This window comes from Archocentrus centrarchus, chromosome 14 (genome assembly GCF_007364275.1).
Source record: "Archocentrus centrarchus isolate MPI-CPG fArcCen1 chromosome 14, fArcCen1, whole genome shotgun sequence".
Classification (NCBI taxonomy): Eukaryota; Metazoa; Chordata; class Actinopteri; order Cichliformes; family Cichlidae; genus Archocentrus; species Archocentrus centrarchus.
Window position 1 is genome coordinate 9962444 of NC_044359.1, and position 19364 is coordinate 9981807.

At 40.5% G+C, this 19364-nt stretch overlaps 1 protein-coding gene across 3 annotated transcripts in view; it reads right to left on the reverse strand.

Annotated features, from left to right (window-relative positions):
- Positions 1-1229: 1229 nt before the first annotated feature.
- The window catches only part of arhgef12b (Rho guanine nucleotide exchange factor (GEF) 12b), a 46918-nt gene continuing 28783 nt past the window's right edge, over positions 1230-19364 (reverse strand). The window contains exons 11-37 of one of the 3 annotated variants that reach the window (XR_004020995.1): positions 18679-18777; positions 18509-18551; positions 16919-17024; positions 16644-16781; positions 16500-16532; positions 15512-15626; positions 13636-13690; positions 13317-13550; positions 12855-13002; positions 12477-12631; positions 12233-12379; positions 11440-11525; positions 10782-10907; positions 10117-10231; positions 9885-9985; positions 9698-9775; positions 9474-9549; positions 9074-9241; positions 7961-8048; positions 7791-7871; positions 7604-7692; positions 7196-7498; positions 6841-7059; positions 6556-6752; positions 5220-5292; positions 4755-5125; positions 1230-1871 (exon numbers count right to left, since the gene is read on the reverse strand). Coding sequence is in view for 2 of the 3 variants with exons in the window: in XM_030746312.1 (XP_030602172.1) it covers positions 5115-5125; positions 5220-5292; positions 6556-6752; positions 6841-7059; positions 7196-7498; positions 7604-7692; positions 7791-7871; positions 7961-8048; positions 9074-9241; positions 9474-9549; positions 9698-9775; positions 9885-9985; positions 10117-10231; positions 10782-10907; positions 11440-11525; positions 12233-12379; positions 12477-12631; positions 12855-13002; positions 13317-13550; positions 13636-13690; positions 15512-15626; positions 16500-16532; positions 16644-16781; positions 16919-17024; positions 18509-18551; positions 18679-18777 (3084 nt within the window). In the remaining variant the exon portion in view is untranslated. Of the gene's footprint in view, positions 5126-5219; positions 5293-6555; positions 6753-6840; positions 7060-7195; positions 7499-7603; positions 7693-7790; positions 7872-7960; positions 8049-9073; positions 9242-9473; positions 9550-9697; positions 9776-9884; positions 9986-10116; positions 10232-10781; positions 10908-11439; positions 11526-12232; positions 12380-12476; positions 12632-12854; positions 13003-13316; positions 13551-13635; positions 13691-15511; positions 15627-16499; positions 16533-16643; positions 16782-16918; positions 17025-18508; positions 18552-18678; positions 18778-19364 lie in introns of all 3 variants that reach the window. The other 2 variants (XM_030746313.1, XM_030746312.1) reach the window with 2 other exon arrangements.

Below are 19364 nucleotides of genomic sequence, written 5' to 3' on the forward strand. Positions count from 1 at the left end.
GTTAAGGGTGGCTCCAGCTCGGGAAAGCGGCACACCTGGTGTGCAGCTACTAATCGTGCTCTCTCCTTTGTAGCAGGTGTAGGGCCAGCGGGGAAAGTCTTGAGACCAGAGGAAGGCAGCAAGAAGCTGGGCTGTCTGCAAGGCAGTGGAGCTCCAGCTGGGGAAAGTGTTGGAGCTGGTAATAGTTGTGTATAGTGTAAATAAAGTACAGTGTGTGGCAAGAGACTACTATTATCTGTCACCGCTAAAGAGAACCTGCTACACGTACACACACCAGAGCTGCAGTTTCCAGTCTTTTTGGCTTGTGAACAAATTTTCTGTATTTCTATGAACTGTGAACACATCAATCTTCTTGTTTTAAGATATAGACTGTATAGAAAAGATGGATGTAGCCATGTGATATCACAATTGTTTTCTTTCCTGCCATCTTACCTTTTTTTTTTTTTTTTTTGAGCCAAAAGTGTCCATATTTGACCAAGAAGATCAATTACTAAGTTAGGAAATAATGCTAGCAAGCGTGGTTACCAAGCTGCTTTCATAAACTACACGAATGCAGATCATAGACATGCTTATTAATGGCAAGCAACAGAGGAGTATAATACTACAATTTCACTCACCAAAGCTAAAGCACAAGCTTGTTGGCCATATTAGATACTACATTTATATTATATATTGGAACTTTTTAGATTACTTTAATAAAGATGCTCCAAAAGCCACCAACACCATAAATACAGCTAAGGGGTCCAGGTTAATAACTCAGAAGCACAGAGGTGACGTCTAACAGGCGCCAACCAGTTACAACTGCCTGTGTCAGGGAACCTGCCAATCACAGTGGACACACCCCAAAGTCCAGTATCCAGGTGCATGAGTAAGGAAAAAAACAACTCATCATCCTTAGAATTGTTATGAATAAAAAAACTATCTACAGAGGCCAAAATGTTTCTCTTTTTTTTCTCCTAGGATACAAACATGCATTTAAATGTCACATTGGGCATTTTAATATGGGAACCTGTGGGGATTGATTTGCTTCTGGAACCAGCCTTAAGTTGTCATTAGATGAACTACAGTTTTTGGAACTTACTCATTTTCAGAAGCATGAAGAGGTGAAACTGTATTTTACAAGACCAAATCAAAGATGTCATCTGTACTGTCAGGTACATCTTGCGATGCACAGACAGAGATCCATAGTGCTGAAACTCTGAATTATAATAACCAGGAAAATCAGGAAGTTAGAAATAAATTTTTTACTCAAATGGCCACTTGAGGCTGCCCCCCAAAACGAGTCAAACCCTATAGACACCTACATTTCCAGACCAGACTTCCTTTTGCAAGCAGGTGTGTTGCCCCCTGCTGGCCATTAGAAAGAAAACAAGTTTAAGGCACGTATGCATAGATTTCACTTTTCAGGCCCAGAGCTTAGTTCCATTTTTTATGTACAGTCTATGTTCCCACACCATCAAACCCCACCAAGATAAACTAAAATGAAACAAAATTTCCATTTATCTTTTCCTTAGTTTTTCACAAAAACGGAGCTTCTTGTGTCATAATCATGTTAACAGAGTTAATAACAATAAAACAAAAACAAAAACAAAAAAAACATTTAAAATAACATTTATAAAATTGATTAATGCTCCTCTTAAGTAGCTTGTGTTAAAGCATTACATGATGTTATGGTGTAAAAACAAAAAAGCTGTGCGTAAAAGCATGAAAAAGTCATTGTACAATATATGCCTTTACCATGAACGCAGTCCAAAACAATCATTTTTGCCTATATATATTTTGTCCAGAAATCAGAGCCACGGTGCAGTCTTGTGGCCAGTGAATATCTTTTCAGTCCAAGTGAAGTGCAGACGCCTCGTGACTGTACTTTTCTAGATTAAACATGTAGCAGAAAGATTTAATTAACATTCAAAGTTGGACAAAACAACTGGGAAAAACTACAATGTACACTTTGGCTAGTCGAGCAAGCACATTACTGTCTGTGAACACTTTTATTAATGCCTGTGAGGGAAAAGGCCTGAAGTACACACTGAATTTCTGATTTACAGTAAAACTTTGTTCACATGGGCACAAAGTCTGAAATGCTCATACTGCAGTCACAAACAGGAAAACATCAGCAGTCTCAATTTTCAGAGCTTTTTCTCCATCTGCATTTTTTGGGAATCTTTCTACTTTTTTTTAATTTGTTTATTTGATAGAAAGATATCCTGAAGCCGACTGAAAACTGATGGGCTGCAACCTCAGGGTATTATTTCTTTTTTTTTGCTACATTTAAGTGCTTCAGGTTGTTTAAAATCTTACTGTTTAGGTCCAGTCCTGTACAACATTGCATTTCTATGCAGTTTGCTAAAACAAAAAAAAAAATCATACTGAGACAATGATAACTGGCAAACATACAATAAGTTGAGGAGTACAGAAGCTGATAACGGCCATGCGTGTGATAGTAGTATGTACTTTAGGCAAGTACAGTTTTAATAGACTTGTACTGTAATGAAGTATCTCTGCAAATATTGTATTTTGGGCTCCATACTGTTTAACGCAGCAAGACGTACAACCATTAATGCATATACACATTAATGAATCTATAATTATAATCCAGTAACACTGTATCATGTATATGTCATTCAAAGAAGGGTCATTCTACATATATAACATGTACATATTATATTTTAAGTATATTTTATGCTGAAACTGTTTTATTTCTTATGCAGGACTTTTTTTTTTTTTTAAACTAAAATAAAAGGTCTAAATACTCGTTTCACCAGTTCATGAAACAGCTGTAATAAAAAATTATGTTTTAACTCTTACACATGTGCATGTAATACTATATTAGTAATACTGTATTAGCCACAGGAGTGCAGATGAACCTATTGTTTTCTATGCCACTTCTTCACAGTGTACTTATTTCTAATCAAATATTTAGATTTCAGTCCACTTCAGTAATTCTAACTTCCTAATTAGTAAAGGTAAGGGCTACTGAGTTTTGCTATAATCTTCACATAATCTAAAAAAAAAAAATGCTTCTGTGATAAATCATCTTATTATCTCAAGAAATTAGCCTTTAATTTTTCTTGAGATGAAAAGTCAAATTAACCTGCCATCAGAAAAAAAGCTTTTTAACCCAAAAGGAATAAATAATTAAAAAATAACAGCGAGCACGGCCGGTCACAGTTTCTGTAAAAAAGGCTGCAGCTTTGCAAACAGGATATTTTGTTAATGGAAATTTTAAGCTGATCCCCAAAGTAATATTGTGTAGCTTATAAGCCTTTTTACCAAGTGCTTCAAAAAATATATTTCACTTTTCAGAGAACTTTCCTTAACATGGGGAGGTTCATATTAATGCACATAAATCAAATCTTAATTATGTATTTCATACTTACTGGTTTTCTAAAAACTGCAATTTACCTCATAAACTGAGAGCACTGTGACTGCAAAGTCAAAGTTAAACCTACTTAAAATTCAGTATTAGCACTAATTCAATTAACTGAGCTAATTAATGAGGAACTTCAAACTGTCTGTTTGTATCTGGTATCGCTTGCTAACCTGCACATACAGTATGTAACACAACAATAAAAGCTAATTTACAATAAATTAATATTGAGCTCTTCTAATGCTCTAAAATCAGAATAACTAGTTTTCCTGGTCTTCCCGTTCTTCCTGAAATTGTGTTAATCAGCAAAAATTTTACATCTGTGCGTAAAGTTCAAACCCATCAGGTGTGCTAGCTTACCTTAGCTTAGCTTGGCTTGGCTAAGACTGAAAAGCAGGGAGGAAAAACATCCAATAGCCAACTCTAAAGCTCACAGAGTCTTTAATATCTTAAATTCAAATAAAATAATTAAAATTCAAATAGAAGTAGACCGGTTGGCGACACCATTGCATCCACTGGTCACTATTCCAGGACTGGTTGGTGAGTGGTTTCTGGAGGTCGCTGCATAAAAAAATCGGTCACACAACAAAAACTCATGATTGCTTCAGCCAGTAGCAGACTGCCGCGGTTTCCTGTAGTTTGCATGGAAAAGGCTGTTTTGTCTGCAAACACTCGCTAGCTACTCATTAGTGAAACTTAAAAATGTAGAATTCACCTTCAAAGTAAAAGTTGTGTCTTATGGCTGCAACCAGCACATTTCAAAAGGGCACAACTTTTAATTTGAAGGTGCGTTTCTGGTCTGCGTCACACTTTTCACAGTTTGACTCCTGCTCAGCGAGCAGCTGGCGAATGTTTGCAGAAAAGTCGGCATCTTCCATGCAAACTACAGGCAACCGATGCAATCTGCTAGTGACCAAAGGGACTGCAGGGAGGTTTTTGGTGCAGCACCACATTCCTCTTTATGACCGATCTCAACCCAGCGACAGCCAGCAACCACTCGCCAACCAGTCGGAGAATACACATTTGTTACTGACATGTCTCTCTGACTCTTTGTATAAAAATCACAGCATTAAAACTGCTGAGCAGAAGTTCATTTTTATATTTGTATTTTTAGATGATTTAAAAACAAGATACAGGTTTTAAATTTGTGAGCTTCAGAGTTGTTGGTAGGCATTTGATCCAGAATCAGCCAGACTGTCGTCTGCTTACAATTTCATGCAAAATCTGGCTAAAGAACACCTTCTGGAGAAGGTTAAGGATGGTTGGAATGAATGTTAGTTTTCCATTTTGGCATTTTATTGAGCACTTTTATATCTACTCTATAATATAGAGGTTATTTTTTTATTGTTGGCTTTTACATTGAATTTTGAGCAAGAAAATCTACCTCAGGTACTGGTCACAGTCATCCTGTCTCTTTGCAGTTCTCTGCTGAATGTCTGCGTGAATTCAGACGGTCAGTTTAGCCTTTTTCCATTCATTATATCCAGTGTTTCAGATCATTTATGCAGTCAGTGATTATTATTAAAATAGTAAAAAGTATCCATGAGTAATTCAATGATATGTCTCTTCTGCTCCTGCTGGGTGAAGGAGGTTAGAGTGGAGTAATCCGGATTGCGATGACGACGCCATCCTTTGAAGCAGGAGATCAGACATTATTAATCCTTCAGTGGTAAAAGGTCGAGGAAGGTGACCATGCAGCAACATGAAACCTGGCCCTTACAGCCGAGAGAGCAGGAAGTCATCACTAAATCCCATCTGAAAAATACCAGGCAGAGACTTTGAATTACAAAAACACTGAAGTATGTGTGAAGCTGATGAAAGTAAGCTGACTGAGAGAATCAAAACACACCGTTGTTGTCATCGGAGTCTGTAGCTGCATCGCCGTGCACTTGTTGCAGTTCGTTGTACTTCATCTCTATATCCTGGAAGCAGATCATTATTACAGCATGACTGATTGTGGTCCGCAGATCACACAGAGATACAGTCAAACAGACAAAATGTGCCACAGGTGCTTAAATTCAGGAGTCAAAACATGAATGAGAAAAAAAAAAGCATGTTCTCTTAAAGCAGAGACAGCAATTGCAGTGGGAAATTCATCATCCATTCATTCTCTTCTTATCCTGTTCAGGACTGCAAAGGGGCTGGAGCCTATCCCAGCTGACACAGAGCAAGAGGCAGGGTACACCCTGCACAGGTCGCCAGCCTGTCACAGGGCCCTTTATCTTTATTGCTTATTAACAAGCTGATGGTACAAGTCATACCAATGGCTGTTATCTGAGACACTTACAATGATGATATCAGTTAGTTAAATTATATATAGATGTTTTTAGAATTTAGTTTAAAGTACTATTGTAAGTACTCTTGTTAAATTGGGGTTTGTCTACACTGGCCCCTCCCCCCCTAAAGATAAAAAAACTCTCAAAGACCTTCAGGAAGCCCGGACAACTATTGCTAAAAACCACCTTAAAAAATAAGAAAATATCAATTTGAATATTAAAGTTTTAATTTGTATCATTTTTAAAATTCTTAAAATTCTATTGTGCAATTTTTTTTTTTTTTTTAGGTTTTTTAAAAGGGAAAAAAAAAGATCACACTGATTTTATAAAGATCTCAAACACTTGCATATCAAATATGATACACTATGATGCACTACAGGGTTATAAAAAATGCTGCTTTACAGCTTAACTGGGAACTACCGCATCACCAAGGATCAAATGGGATTAGAAAAAAACTTTTGATTAATAAACTATGAGAATGCACTCATAAACCAAACACTAAACCAGTGCAGGAAACTTTTTTTTTTGGTGCAGGTTTTTGTGCATGATTTTCTAAAGTTATTGAGAAGAGCATATCCGGGTGGAAAACATCCTGCAGGTAATTTTTTCAGATTTATGAAAGAATAAAATCTAGTTTAGGCTAAAAGTAAGCAGGACCATGATTTTCAATTTTAGCTCAAAGACTGGGCACCAAATTGAAAATATTTTAAAAAACAAACCAACATAATTTTGATCTTTTCCTTTTGTTATGCTGATGAACATCTATCTAATGTGTAATACATTACTTTTCTGAGTAATGACACCAACACTGCAATATTTAACATCGCAAGGCTGACTCCCCTGAGATTAGATTTCCCACCATGTGTAGGTTTTGCAAATGTAGGAAGTAGCCCTCAAAAACTGCAGCACCTTAAGATACTGCAGGTCGGCCTGTAGGAGGCGCAGGTGGGTCATGAGCTGCCGACTGAGGTTGGGGCCTCCGCCTCCCATCTGCGAGGATGATGACAGTAGCTTCCTCATGTCAATCCCGACATCACTTCCAACTCCAGCATCATCATCAGTGCTGCTTTCCTCAGAGCCGGGGAAATCCAGGACCATAAAACCACCTGGATGGAGATGCAGATCAGGTGAGATGGTTATATAAATATATTTTGGTGACTAATTCTTAATACCATAGTATAGTGCCATCATTACCATTACGTTCAGCAGTTTCAGATGGAGGCTGGAGGTCATCTTTCTGTAAACTTTCAGACACCTGGCTCTCACCACAGGTAGCGGAGGGCCCCTCGGGGCTCCCAGGCAAAGAGGGACTTGACTGACTCCCACGGGCTCCACTCTCCTTGTTCTCCTCTGTTTCCTCCTCTGCTTCTCTACTCAACATGTGCGTGAACACCGCCTGCTTCAACATTGCCACTAAAACAGAAGTAAGCAGTTATTTCCCTGATATCAGCTCTCGGGCTTTAACACAATAATACAAATATCTCAGTGCCAAAACTATCCACAGTGCTCAACGTCAGCACAAGGCAAAAAGAACATTTACAGGACTTACATGTCCTCAGAGCTTCTTCAGCTTTGGAAGAAGGCTGGACAAAAACATTGTGCTCCTCCTCATTTTCAAGGGCAATGCCAAGTCGCGATCCTTCCTGCAGCAGTCTCTCTGCCAGCTGCCCATCCAGGAAGGCCTCTAGCTCTGCTTCATCCACCTCTCCATTCCCCTCTTCCTCCTGCCTGTCTACCACTGGCAGCTCCTCTTCTTCGTCTTCTGATCTCAGCCCATCAAAGGGGTTGAGACTCTCCGGGGGATCTTGAATGTCTGGGGTAGAGGCAGCTTCTTTATCAGGGATGCTGATATCTGAGATTTAAAAGAAAAAGGTGATGAAACATTGGATAAGCCCTTTAAACATTAAACCTCCAGTGCAGTATGGTTAGTATTTGTGGTGCTGACAAACACAGATACCTGCAGAATGGATATGTCCACTCCGCGTCTCGTCTTTGTTCTCTTTGGGCATCCCATTGTTGATGATATTAATCGCATTCTGCTCAGCACTGAAACACATTTACATTGTGAACAGTACATAAATAAAGTAATTAATTAATTAAAAAAAGAGTATTAGTGAGCAAAGTTGCAGCATTGGTCGACTCACTCGGACTGAGGTGGAGGTGTGTCCCTGCTGTGCAGTTTGGCCTTCATGGTGTCAGCACACTGTGTGATCAAACGTTGCCACCTGGATAAACAGAGGTGACACAGCTGGATGAAACAGATTCAAACTGGTGAGATGAAGCAGCGTGAACACGGTTTTGGTGCAACACTCACGTTCTCTGATCGGACACCGTCTGAGCCGTCAGCTCGTAGATTTGAGCCCCATTTTCGGACATGGACAGAACGAAGAAAGACTTGTTGTCTGATGATGACAGAATTTTAAACAGGGATTTCCCCACATTACACAATATTTACGGATACATTCAAAATAGATACAGAAAGTGACGCCACTGACACCAAGAGAGCCACTGTAGCAACTTGTGAGGTTAAAGTTAAAGGCAACGATTGGCAAGCTAACATCCTCATGATGACTATGTGAGACACCATTCCCTCTGCAACTTCCTGCAGGACAGACCCCGGTCAGTCAGAGTTGGAAACTAGAGATCAAGCATCAGAACTGTAAGCACAGGAGCTCCTCAGGGATGTGTGCTGAGTCCACTGCTGCACACCCTCTTCACATATGACTGTGTAGCCTCTCAGGCCAACACCAGCATTATAAAGTTCACAGATGACACTACAGTCATTGGGCTGATCATTGATGGGGAGAAGATGGCATATAAAACAGAGGTAGCCGGACTGGTGGCTTGGACTCAGGAAAATAATCTCTCCCTAAATGCAGATAAGACTAAGGAGACGATTACTGATCTGAGGGGGAGGACGCAGCAGTACACTCCGATTTACACCACTGACACACAGGTGGGTGAAAACCTTTAAATTCCTCAGGACACACATCAGTGAGGATCTCACCTGGTCTCAGTCAAAAACCAAAACTGTCAACTGTGCAAAATTATAATATATCCAAATGTTATTGAGATATTTTAGTTTGGACTAATATGTTGGACCACCTGAAAATGCAATCCAATAAGTCCAACATGTATAACCAGTTACTGAAGAAGCTAGTTTCAGCTCCTCCCTTATTCACAAGGAACTGCCACAGCAGGAAGCTCCGCATATTTGAGTTGATAGATTTCCCATTCCCGATGCAACTCCAAAGGGATTTGTGCCTCCTCCCTTGATCAAAGCAGGGATCTTTCACTTGTTAGGTGAACGTGTAAACCACTACTATGGCGTCACTCGGTATGACCGGTTATTCACTTCACCGAAATGTCTGAATTTGTCACACACGCTACAAAACTGAAAGCCTTTCCACGTGGCTCCAGTTCTTACCAGTTGCGACAGGGCGAACTAAGACCGTGTTGAGTTTGATGATGGGGCTGAAGGTGTGCTTGGTGTCCACAACACTGGCCAGGTTTTTGCCGTGAAACTTGAGGACCAGGCGTTCATCCTGTTTCTGCAGTAAAACCAAGATGTCCTCCAGGAGGAGCGTGTACAGCTCTGAAAAGAAGATACGGGCGATATAAAACTGTATATGTGTGTGTGTGTGTGTGTGTGTGTGTGTGTGTGTGTGTGGGGGCACGCATTACTATACAAAACCTGAATATTTATGTCCCCTTTTAGACACAATGTAACCCCATAAAAGTTGTTTATCTGTAAAAATGAACACAATCCTTTGGCTGATATTATGTTGTTTTTTAATGTTATTCTCATGTGCTAATGTGTAACACACCAATTGTCTTTTCCTTATTGACTTTCCAGGACAGAGGCCCCTCGTGAACCATCTTCCTCTTGGTGAGGTCCAGATTCTGTAAGTACAGCAGACGGCACAGCTTCATAAATAATCCAGAGTAAATCTCCACACTGCAGCTGTAATCTATAAAGATACTACGTGAGAAGAAAAGCCTGAATGTTGAGCCCACAGCATTACCGAACAAGGATTAAAATCCAAGTTACCTTCAGCTCCAGGATCACAGGGTTTTCACTCTGTTTGAGAGACGAGAAGTCTAACCTTCTCTGATACTCCTCTAGCCTCTGTTAACACACAACACGACTCATAAAACACCTTTAAAAATTTCAGCCTGTGTGAATCTGCACATTTCTTTAAATAAACTGATTAAATGAGTTATTCTAATGCGTGTACCTGTTTGTTTTCAGCCTCTTTGACAGCTTGGTTGACATGGTTGAGGATCTTTTTACAGCAGTCTCCAGCTTTCTTCACCTTTTTCCTTTCTTCGCTGTCCTCTGTGGGAACAGAAGACCAACATAGCCAACAGCTTCTTGATGATAAACCAAAAGAAGTGTGGTTTTCCTAAATGAACGAGCTACTCTCTGTTTTCAGAACAGGACCAAAATGCACAGAATCTCATTTATACCTGTGTACTTGGCAATGTTATCCAGCAGCAGCGGGTACTTGGTCACTCTCTGCATTTCTACAGGGATGATGTCTTTGAGCTGCAGCCTGCGACACAAACGGTTGCTCTGAGCTTCCTGAAGAATGACAACGTGGAGGAAAGGGAACAAGGAATGAGGAAGGTCAACAACCAAAAGCTTCTGGAACAGATGAGGCATCAGACAATAAACAAATCTAACACATTTGAGCTTTTGGGATGTTTTACTTTGTGTCTGCAGCAGCATGAAAAGATAAAATAAGAATAAAAATAGATCTCAGGTCATTACGCACATAAATATATGATCAGACATTAACAAAAGAAGGAGGCCTAAATTATTATTATTATATTTAATGATATTTTTTAGATTCCATTTTAATAATCTCTTCTTTCGCTTTTACTACAATAACTGCACTCCCTGAGCCTCGTTCTGCTGCAGGTCTCTTCCTGATATAAAGGGAGCTCAAAGAGGGTTCGTGGATTGTCGAGTTTTTCTCTGTAATAATGATTTAAGGGTTCGGCTTACAGCTGTTGTCACCTGCCACTATATAAATAAAACTTAATAGAATTTTCTCCTGCCTGCCATCATCTGTCTCATCATAGGTAACCTTCTTCCTGGTGGTAGGCAGCAATGAGCGTCGTGCACTCACCTGCATGAACAAGTTGAACCTCTGGTCTTTCTTCTGCCTCGTCTTGATGAGCTCCAGTGCAGACGGCTGGTTGCTGCAGAAAGTTGCCACTGCGCTCTTTAACTTCTCTTCTTCCTCCCCACTGAACTGAAAGCATGAACAAAGAAAGCATAGAATACTTAATTATCAGCTCTAAAGGCCCCTTAGGTGAGTGCATGGTGTATTTGATGGACATTTCAACCCAAAGTTAAAATAAAAAGAGGTCTGAATAAAACCCTTGACAATAACCTTGGTTCCACTTTATGACACCTCCACCACCCCAGCATCCACCTGTAGGTCCAGTCGGATATTAACTGACATTTGCTAATTTCTAGAGATAACATATTTGAGGGGAGTGATGAGGTCAACACCAAACTATCAGTAATCATGTTAGCAGGATAATATTCCCTAATCAGCACTAAACACAAAGCAGAGCTGAAACTGATGGGAATGGTTTTAGTTTTGCAGGTATTTACTCATAAATGCCCAAATTTAAATTTTGACCTGATGGTGGTGCTGTAGGAAAAGAAAACTGGACACGTCTGTGAGAGAAGTGATCAAATATTCTGTTTCTTCTGTAACTTTCAAAAATATTCTGCAGTAAACCATTTAATGCAAGCGTGTAGAAAGCCAGCCTTACCCATCCCAGGAGATCATCTCCAATCTGACCAATCACTGACGTCTCGCTCCTCTTCCTGATTGCTGTCATTTGTTCTGTTATGGAGACTGTGGAGCACAGCGAGAAGAAATTTCATGTGAATCATCATTGGTGACGATCACATATTTGCTCCTTACTGCTATGCGCCAATCATCAATTCATTAACATCATAACATTTACCAAAGCAAAGCTGTTTAACATCACCCCATGTGACCCTCTTGCTACAGCCCTGAACCTCCTCTCTCTCTCTGCCGCTCTGGAACATCTCCTCTCACTGTGGCTGCGTTTTCCTGAATCAGTTCATTGCCTTTTTATCAACAATCAATGTGGAACATCAACTTTCTACTTCCAGTCACTACATGTAGTTTTTCAGTGGACCATGGCTTGCAGACCTAGAGTAGTGAGAAGTACTGGTGCAGAGCTTTGAGGCAGATGCAAAATGCAAGAAGAGGAAAATGAAAATAAAAACAGCTCTATTGATGGAGAGGAGTCACACTACACTCTTTTTGCACTGAAATGACTGAAATCCAAAATGAATGAATCAAACTTTATGAAAATCTGCTACAGATAAAAGAACCAGCACAGGTATGACAGACACAAATAGGACCATAACCCCACTCAGTTATTTCAGTAAGTAAAATAAAGAAAAAATGAATTATGAGTATCAAAAAAAATGTTTCTGCCTCTAATGCTGTAAACAGAACCATACTAAAACTTGTGATTTGTGTTTAGTGCTCTGTAACTTGTGGCTTTGAATGTGTGTAAAATGTGTCACCATGCAGCTGAATGATTTCCTCCAGGTTGATGAAGATGTGTTTGATGTCTTCTGGTGGAAGGATGCCGTCTCTGCTCAGCCTCTGGCAGAAAACACAGTCCAGCACCTTCAGCATCCGCAAGTGGGCACGCTCAGTGTAGAACAGCTCTAAAGGCCGGAGAGATGAACACATGCAAGGGCATAAAATGAGCATGCGTATATATATCTCATAATTTTTGCAACTTGTGAAATATCGGTGACCCACCATTGATGACTTCCTGCCGTTTGATCTCCTGCGGCGTTAAGCTCGTCAGGACGCCTCGGCTGACCAGCCTTTGCCAGTTCAGAGGATCTTCTTCACACTCTGCCTCTCCACCCTGGTCGTCTTCGCTCTGGATGTCACACTGTACCTCAATCCTACCGGTGGAGACAAAGGGAAAGAGGCAATTATAAAAATGAAGGATGAATGCTGTTATTTCCCTTAATAACAGAAATGCACTAACAGCCCAGGAGTAATGTGACTGCTTTAATATGCAAACTGTAAATAAGAAAGTCTTTAAAAACTGCAGTTTTATATTTGCTCATCACTTCAACACCCTCACACATCCCTTGTTAACCAGAGAAAGTCCAAACCCGTAAATACCTGAAGGCCTCCTGATCTTCCTCCCGCTGCTTCACAGTGGAGGGACTGAAGTCAAAGTGAGTGTTGGTTGGACCGGAGACACCGTCATGGTTGTCAGCAGACTGCAGACTGTCGCCCGGCCTGGGCTGGACGCAGAACGGAGAGACATCTATATCAAAGAGAAAAGGAGAGTAAACTAAATAAGACAACTAAGACTCAAATGGAGGCTTGATTTGAACAATTTCAACAACATCTTTGTTCTGAAGAACTGTGGCTATATTTGGTACATGTTACTGAAACTAGAGATAGCATCTGAGTAACTCTGAGTTCATCCCTTGTGTAACAGATGGTTGGAGATTATAAGAAAAATATTCCTGAGAGAAATATTTAGGATTCCTTTGCATGTATTTTGTTAGGAGAAATAGAAATAAGAAATATTGTCATCTTTGAATGTGATGATGAACAAAAACTGGAATATCTTACTGGAGTCTGACTCTTGTGCGCTGGTATCTGAGACCTGAGTGGTGGGGGAGCTGTGTGTAGGAGTGGTGGTGGTGGAAGGCAAAACTTGGGTGCTTGTATCTGATCCCTCGCTTAGGTGATTTGCACAGATCTGTCCGGAACTCGAGGCGGACAAGTCTGACAGTTCGGAGATGCCAATGGGCGGCTGAGGAAGCTTTGGTGGGCGTTGCTTGTTCAGCTCCACAGCCTTACCAACTGCGCACGAAACCACAAGCATGACGTTATCGGGCATGCACAGAAATACACAACACTGGTTACACTATATTCTTTTTCTTCTCACCTGAGGTGGAGTCCACTCTGCTCAGACGCCGAGGTGGGCCGAGGATGTTGGGAAACTGATGGGAATAATTAGACGTTAGACACTAGAGTGAATGATTCTCAGTTAACCTGATCTAATACGCTAATCTCACTCAATATGAACTTAAGGTTCACTTAAAATGCTACAAGTAACCTGTGTGGAAAAACTACTGTTATTGTGAGTGAACTCTGTGTAGCCCTGTGCCTTAAACTCTATGTGACCTCGGGGAAGCTGTGATTCTGTGTTGTATGCCTTATACGTCGATCCCAGCACAGCAGACTGGCCTTTAATGGGAAGTTGTCAATGGGCAGAATGCAGTGGGAAGCAAGCTGAATGTACTGGGAGGTGTTGCGTAATAAGCATGATGAACGTACTGGAGAGGCTGAGTTGTGCCTGCTATGGTTGCCATGTGAGAGATGATTCATGTTAGCCACTGTTGGGGATTTTTTATTGCTATGGTATTAGTAGTTACAGTAATCATTCCTAGTATCATGTATTAATAACTATAGCGGTCATATACACTGGATTAATGAACAATGTTATATTTAATCTCATATTATGCACGAGGCCTCAAATTCACTTATGCACATATTATTGTTCAGAGGACATCGCATTATGCTTGATTTTACTTTATGGCTGTGTGCCCCCTGAAGCATGACTCAGCAGACCTGCCTGTGTTTGGATAATTATTATGGGGATAAATTCTAATTAAGGTGGTTATGCCTAAAAGTGGTGGTGTAACAAAGGCCTTTTAATTGGAGGGGGATCCATTATTTACTGTGCCTGTTGGATTTGTCATGATGTGACAAATGTGCATTTTTAGCACACGTGAGAACCTAGTTGGCAGTTTGCCCGGAAGTTATTGGTCTGTGATCAGGTTTCAGGGGACGACACTTTATGCAGATTAGCAGGGAACGAAGGAGGGAGGTGGAAATACTCATGTGGGGAATCCTATATGAACCCTCCTATAGGTGTGGCCGAGAGCTCTTTCTATTTTTGTCTCCTTTTGCTTGTTTTGCTGTTGTGGGCTTTGCTAACTCACAACTCACGTGCTTAAGGCAGACACTTCCGGTAGGCGCGTAAACGCTTTCTTGTGTTTTTGTCTAACTCTGTGTGTCAATAAACCCTTGCAACAAACCCTGCTCATCTCCAGCTGCTAATTGAGTCTTGCAAAAGGTCCGAATTGGAATCTCTTCTGCCGGAGTAAAGTTCACAGGGAAGCCAACACCACTTAGAGTGTATGCCCTCTTTCTCTTTCTCTGTCTGCTGCTGGTGCTCGTGCCTAAGGTTTGACATCCCAGGGTTGCTTCCCTGCTGCTTTTGTTCTTTTGTTTATTTGACTCTTTTTGGAGAAGCTCAGTAAACTGCATTGCAGCAAACTGTCCTTTTCTCCAGAGGATCTTTTTGAGTGTTTTTAACTTTTAATTGGATCTAAAAAGCTGAATCCACAAGTGACCGGCCAGACAGAGTTTCTCATTTTGGCTCCAGATTTTTTGACCCAACAGAGCTGAGGCCTTTTCACCTTTTCCTCGCCCTCTTTCTCAGACATCATGCTTTTCTGCTTGTATTAAAAAAAAGTAAAAAAAAAATAAAAAATTACTAGGAAATATTTACTCCAAAGACATCGGAGTAAATCTAAAAAATGTTTTTAAGATTTATAAACAAATAAATGTTCATTCAAATTGACGAGTCATTGACTTCCCATAGACTCATCCATTGAACCATGACCTTAATTACGTATTCATTAGGTGTGTGTGTGTGTGTGTGTGTGTGTGTGTGTGTGTGTGTGTGTGTGTGTGTGTGTGTGTGTGTGTGTGTGTGTGCGCGTGCGTGCGTGCGTGTGTGGAAGGGGTTGCACCTTAATCCTGGGGAGGAAATTGATGCGAGCACGTTTGTGTTCAAGGCCGCGAGGCTCCTTCACTTTCACTCCGAGGTGCTTCATGTAGGTGAGAATCACATACTGCATCGTTTGGCTGCAACAACAGATGCACAGTCAAACAAAATGTGTTAACCTACAATCTACAGTGTAATATGTCCACACAGAACAGGGTGCCGCAGTTTTTACCAACTATGCAACAGCTCCTAATTATCTTTATAATAACGGCCACGGAGCAGGAGAGAAAACATGATTGAAAAACTGAAGTCAAAACTGATCACAATATGATGGCAAAAACTGCACTGACAACTTATTTGGTTATGAAACGGTTGTGTTTAGAGAGCCACACAATGTCCACCACATACTGATGACTGGAAGGTTGTTATTTTTCTTTATCATTAAAAAAAAACTGCCTTATTATGTGTTTCATTGTGAACTTGTCCTTGTTACGTCAGCGATATAAAGCTGTGAGGATAGGATGTCACCACTGGAGCGAGAGATCAGGAGTTAAAGTTTCTTCTGTGGAGAGTTTCATGAGTATCCCACGAGCAAGATTTTCAGTTTTCATTTTGTTCATGTCACAAATTCCCCCTTTTTTTCTTTTTTTTTATAAACTCCAAGAAGGTCATTCAGGGGAAGTTCAAGAAGAATGTTGAGCAGATGGAGAAGTCACATCAGGGCTGCAGGTGCAACTTGCATTTTGGAATAATTTTTCAAAAACAACTAGATAAAACGTAGATGTAAAAATGTTTGCCGGGGGAGCATCTATATGATCACATGGCACACTGATATGCAAATATCCCAAACTGCACTCAGACTGTCTTTGTTTGAGGTATTTTCTCATAATATTTACTGACTGGCGGCACACTGATTTATAAATATCATAACAGAACAGAAACTACAAAACTTCCTCACACTGACTGTCCCGCAGCTGCCCGATGATCTAAAATATAAAAGCCCCTCCTCTTACCACTTCTCCTCTTCTGAGCTCTGTGATGTCAACCTGAAAGAGCACACAGACAATCGTATGATGCATTTTTTTTAAATACAACCATAAAAGGAACATAGGGGTTAAAAATACACATGTACATGTCTTTGTGGTTTAGAGACTCACAGGATATCCTCAATCTTGGAGAGGATGTGTTCAGCACAGGAGCATTCCTTCTCCATGGCCTGCTGGTCTCTTCCTGGCTCAGAGTCCAACTTGCAGAGCTCATCTTCAGCCAGCGTCAGACCCATGCTGCGCTTCTGTCTGCACATGGACACACAGATTGTTTCATGACATAGAGAAATATTACTGTACACATACACGTGAGAGATATATGCCAGAAAAATATTCACGTTAAACATTTATTTTAAGAATGAGTTTAACAGCTGAGTGACAGCTACCTGAAGTCTTCCAGGTTCTTGTGCAGGTCTGGTAACAGCATATCCTGTAATGCCTGAGTATACTGTTTACACAGGTCCTCTGGGATTAACTCCAGCCTTCGCTTCTCTGTGACACACACACACACACACACACACACACACACACACACACACACACACACACACACACACACACACACACACACACACACACACACACACACAATATTCAAAACCAGAACATCCAATTTAAGAGATTAAATAAAATAACTTACAGAATTTATAAACCATGAACCTCTCATAACACATTTTTCAATGAAATCAGAGATGCACCAATCTCATAGGACAAAATACTTCAGACACCAATACTGACCTTATTAAATAGATCAGGTATAAACCCCAACATGACCAGTCATCAGTCACATGTTCTTTGTTTCTGCACTACTGAAATCTCACTGCAAACACGTTTTATTTACGTGTGAGGGGAGAGTGGAGCCAGAGATTGACAGACGGACTGGTGCAGTGTCAGCAATGATGCAGATGCTGTGCCAGTCTATTGTGGTGAACCGAGAACGGAGCAGTCAATCTAAACTCCTACCCTCACCTATGACCACAAGCTGTGGGAATGAGATCGTGGATGCAGGAGGTGGAAATAAACGTCCTCTGATGGGTGGCTGGGCTCAGCCTTAGAGACAGGGTGAGAAGCTCGGTAATTCATGAGGGGCTCAGTAGAGCTGCGACTCCTCCATATCAAATGGAGCCATTTGAGGTGGTTTGAGGATCTGATTGGGATACATCCTGGATGTTTCCCAGGTGAGGTGCTCTGATTCTCACAGCAGACCCAGGACACACTGGAGAGATTACATGTCTCAGCTGTTATGGGAACACCTTAGTATCCCCCTTGAAGAGTTGGAGGAGGTGGGTGAGGAGAAGGAGGTCTGGGTGTCTCTGCTTAGACTGTTACCCCCCCGTGACTCACACCCACATACATGGCATATCTTATATAGTACATAAGAAAAAACAGTAAAAATTAAAATAACAGATATTTGGCCGTATTTTTGATCCTGCATAGACATCGTCAGAGGATGAACTCTTTTCATTTATGTTTCATGGATTTGCACAATATTGCAGTTTTCACTGATCTTAATCTGACTCACATACACACAAACACTGTTCCTTAAAAATAATAATTTTGTGGTCTTAGCTTTTGTGTAGCTCTTACAGGAAACTTTTTGTCTCACTGCTTGTGGAGCTGTAAATATTAGTTTGCCTCTTTAGGCCACAAGCAGCAGAAGTGGACAGTGTTATTCAGTATATTTAATTTCTTCTGACTGTATCTTCTACTTCCAAAGTAAGGCACAAAAAAGTGCACATGGACACACAGATTGTTTCATGACATAGAGAAATATTACTGTACACATACACATGAGAGATATATGCCAGAAAAATATTCTGGGTGATGTGTATAGTATGTACAGAGCTGCTCATTGAAGTTGTAAATAAAATCAAGAACTTAGTGCAAAGGACTCTTTGATATTTACGTGCGTGAAGTTTAAAGTAATTAAATATGATATTTTAGACAATTCATCTTTTACATTTTCTATGCCTTACCCAGTTCAGCTGACACTGGCTCTGGCACTGGTACTTTTAGATTCTGGATATGACAATAGAAGGAGAGTTAACAGTCACATCAACACACAAAGAAACAATAAAAAAAAACAGAAAATTTGTCTAAAAGAACAGACACTGCCTGATGAAGAAAGTCTAAGAGACCAACTTACTGCAGTTCGATCCATGAAGAGTGAGTGGAATTCGATGAAGAAGCGTCGACTTTCTTTGGAGCTGGTTTGCTTGTACATATCACCGTAAAGGTAACACAGCTAACCATCAAGAGGAAAAGACAATTAGAGCTTTTCATTAATCTGTCTTTGTGTAGTTTCATTTATTGCATCACTTCTTCAAATCATGAATAAAATACAACATCATGAGAAAAGACCTGTATTTAGATCAGCAGTGGTGTTCCACAGGGCTCGATCCTTGGCCCACTTTCATTTATGATAAAGTGGAACTTGTCAACACTTATTTAGCTTTCTCAGTTTTTTCAGTAAAACAGTGTACAATTTACAGCACCATTAACATACTTAAGTATGCTCATACTGAACTTGTACACTTAAAGCAAAAACTTCTTATGATACTGAAATGTACCGTATTTTCCGGAGTATAAGTCGCACTTTTTTTCATAGTTTGGCTGGGGGTGCGACCTATACTCCGGAGCGACGTATATGTGACATTTATAACACATGAACCAAAATACTCCAGCCACTTGACATCTCCGTGAACTGCAGCTTTAAGGCAGTCTTGCGTAACCTGTGGGCGCAGTGGATGATGGATGGAGAGCACAGCTTAACGGCAACTGGGAGAATGCGCCACCCAACTTTCCTGGAAGTCATTGGATGGATCAAGAAAA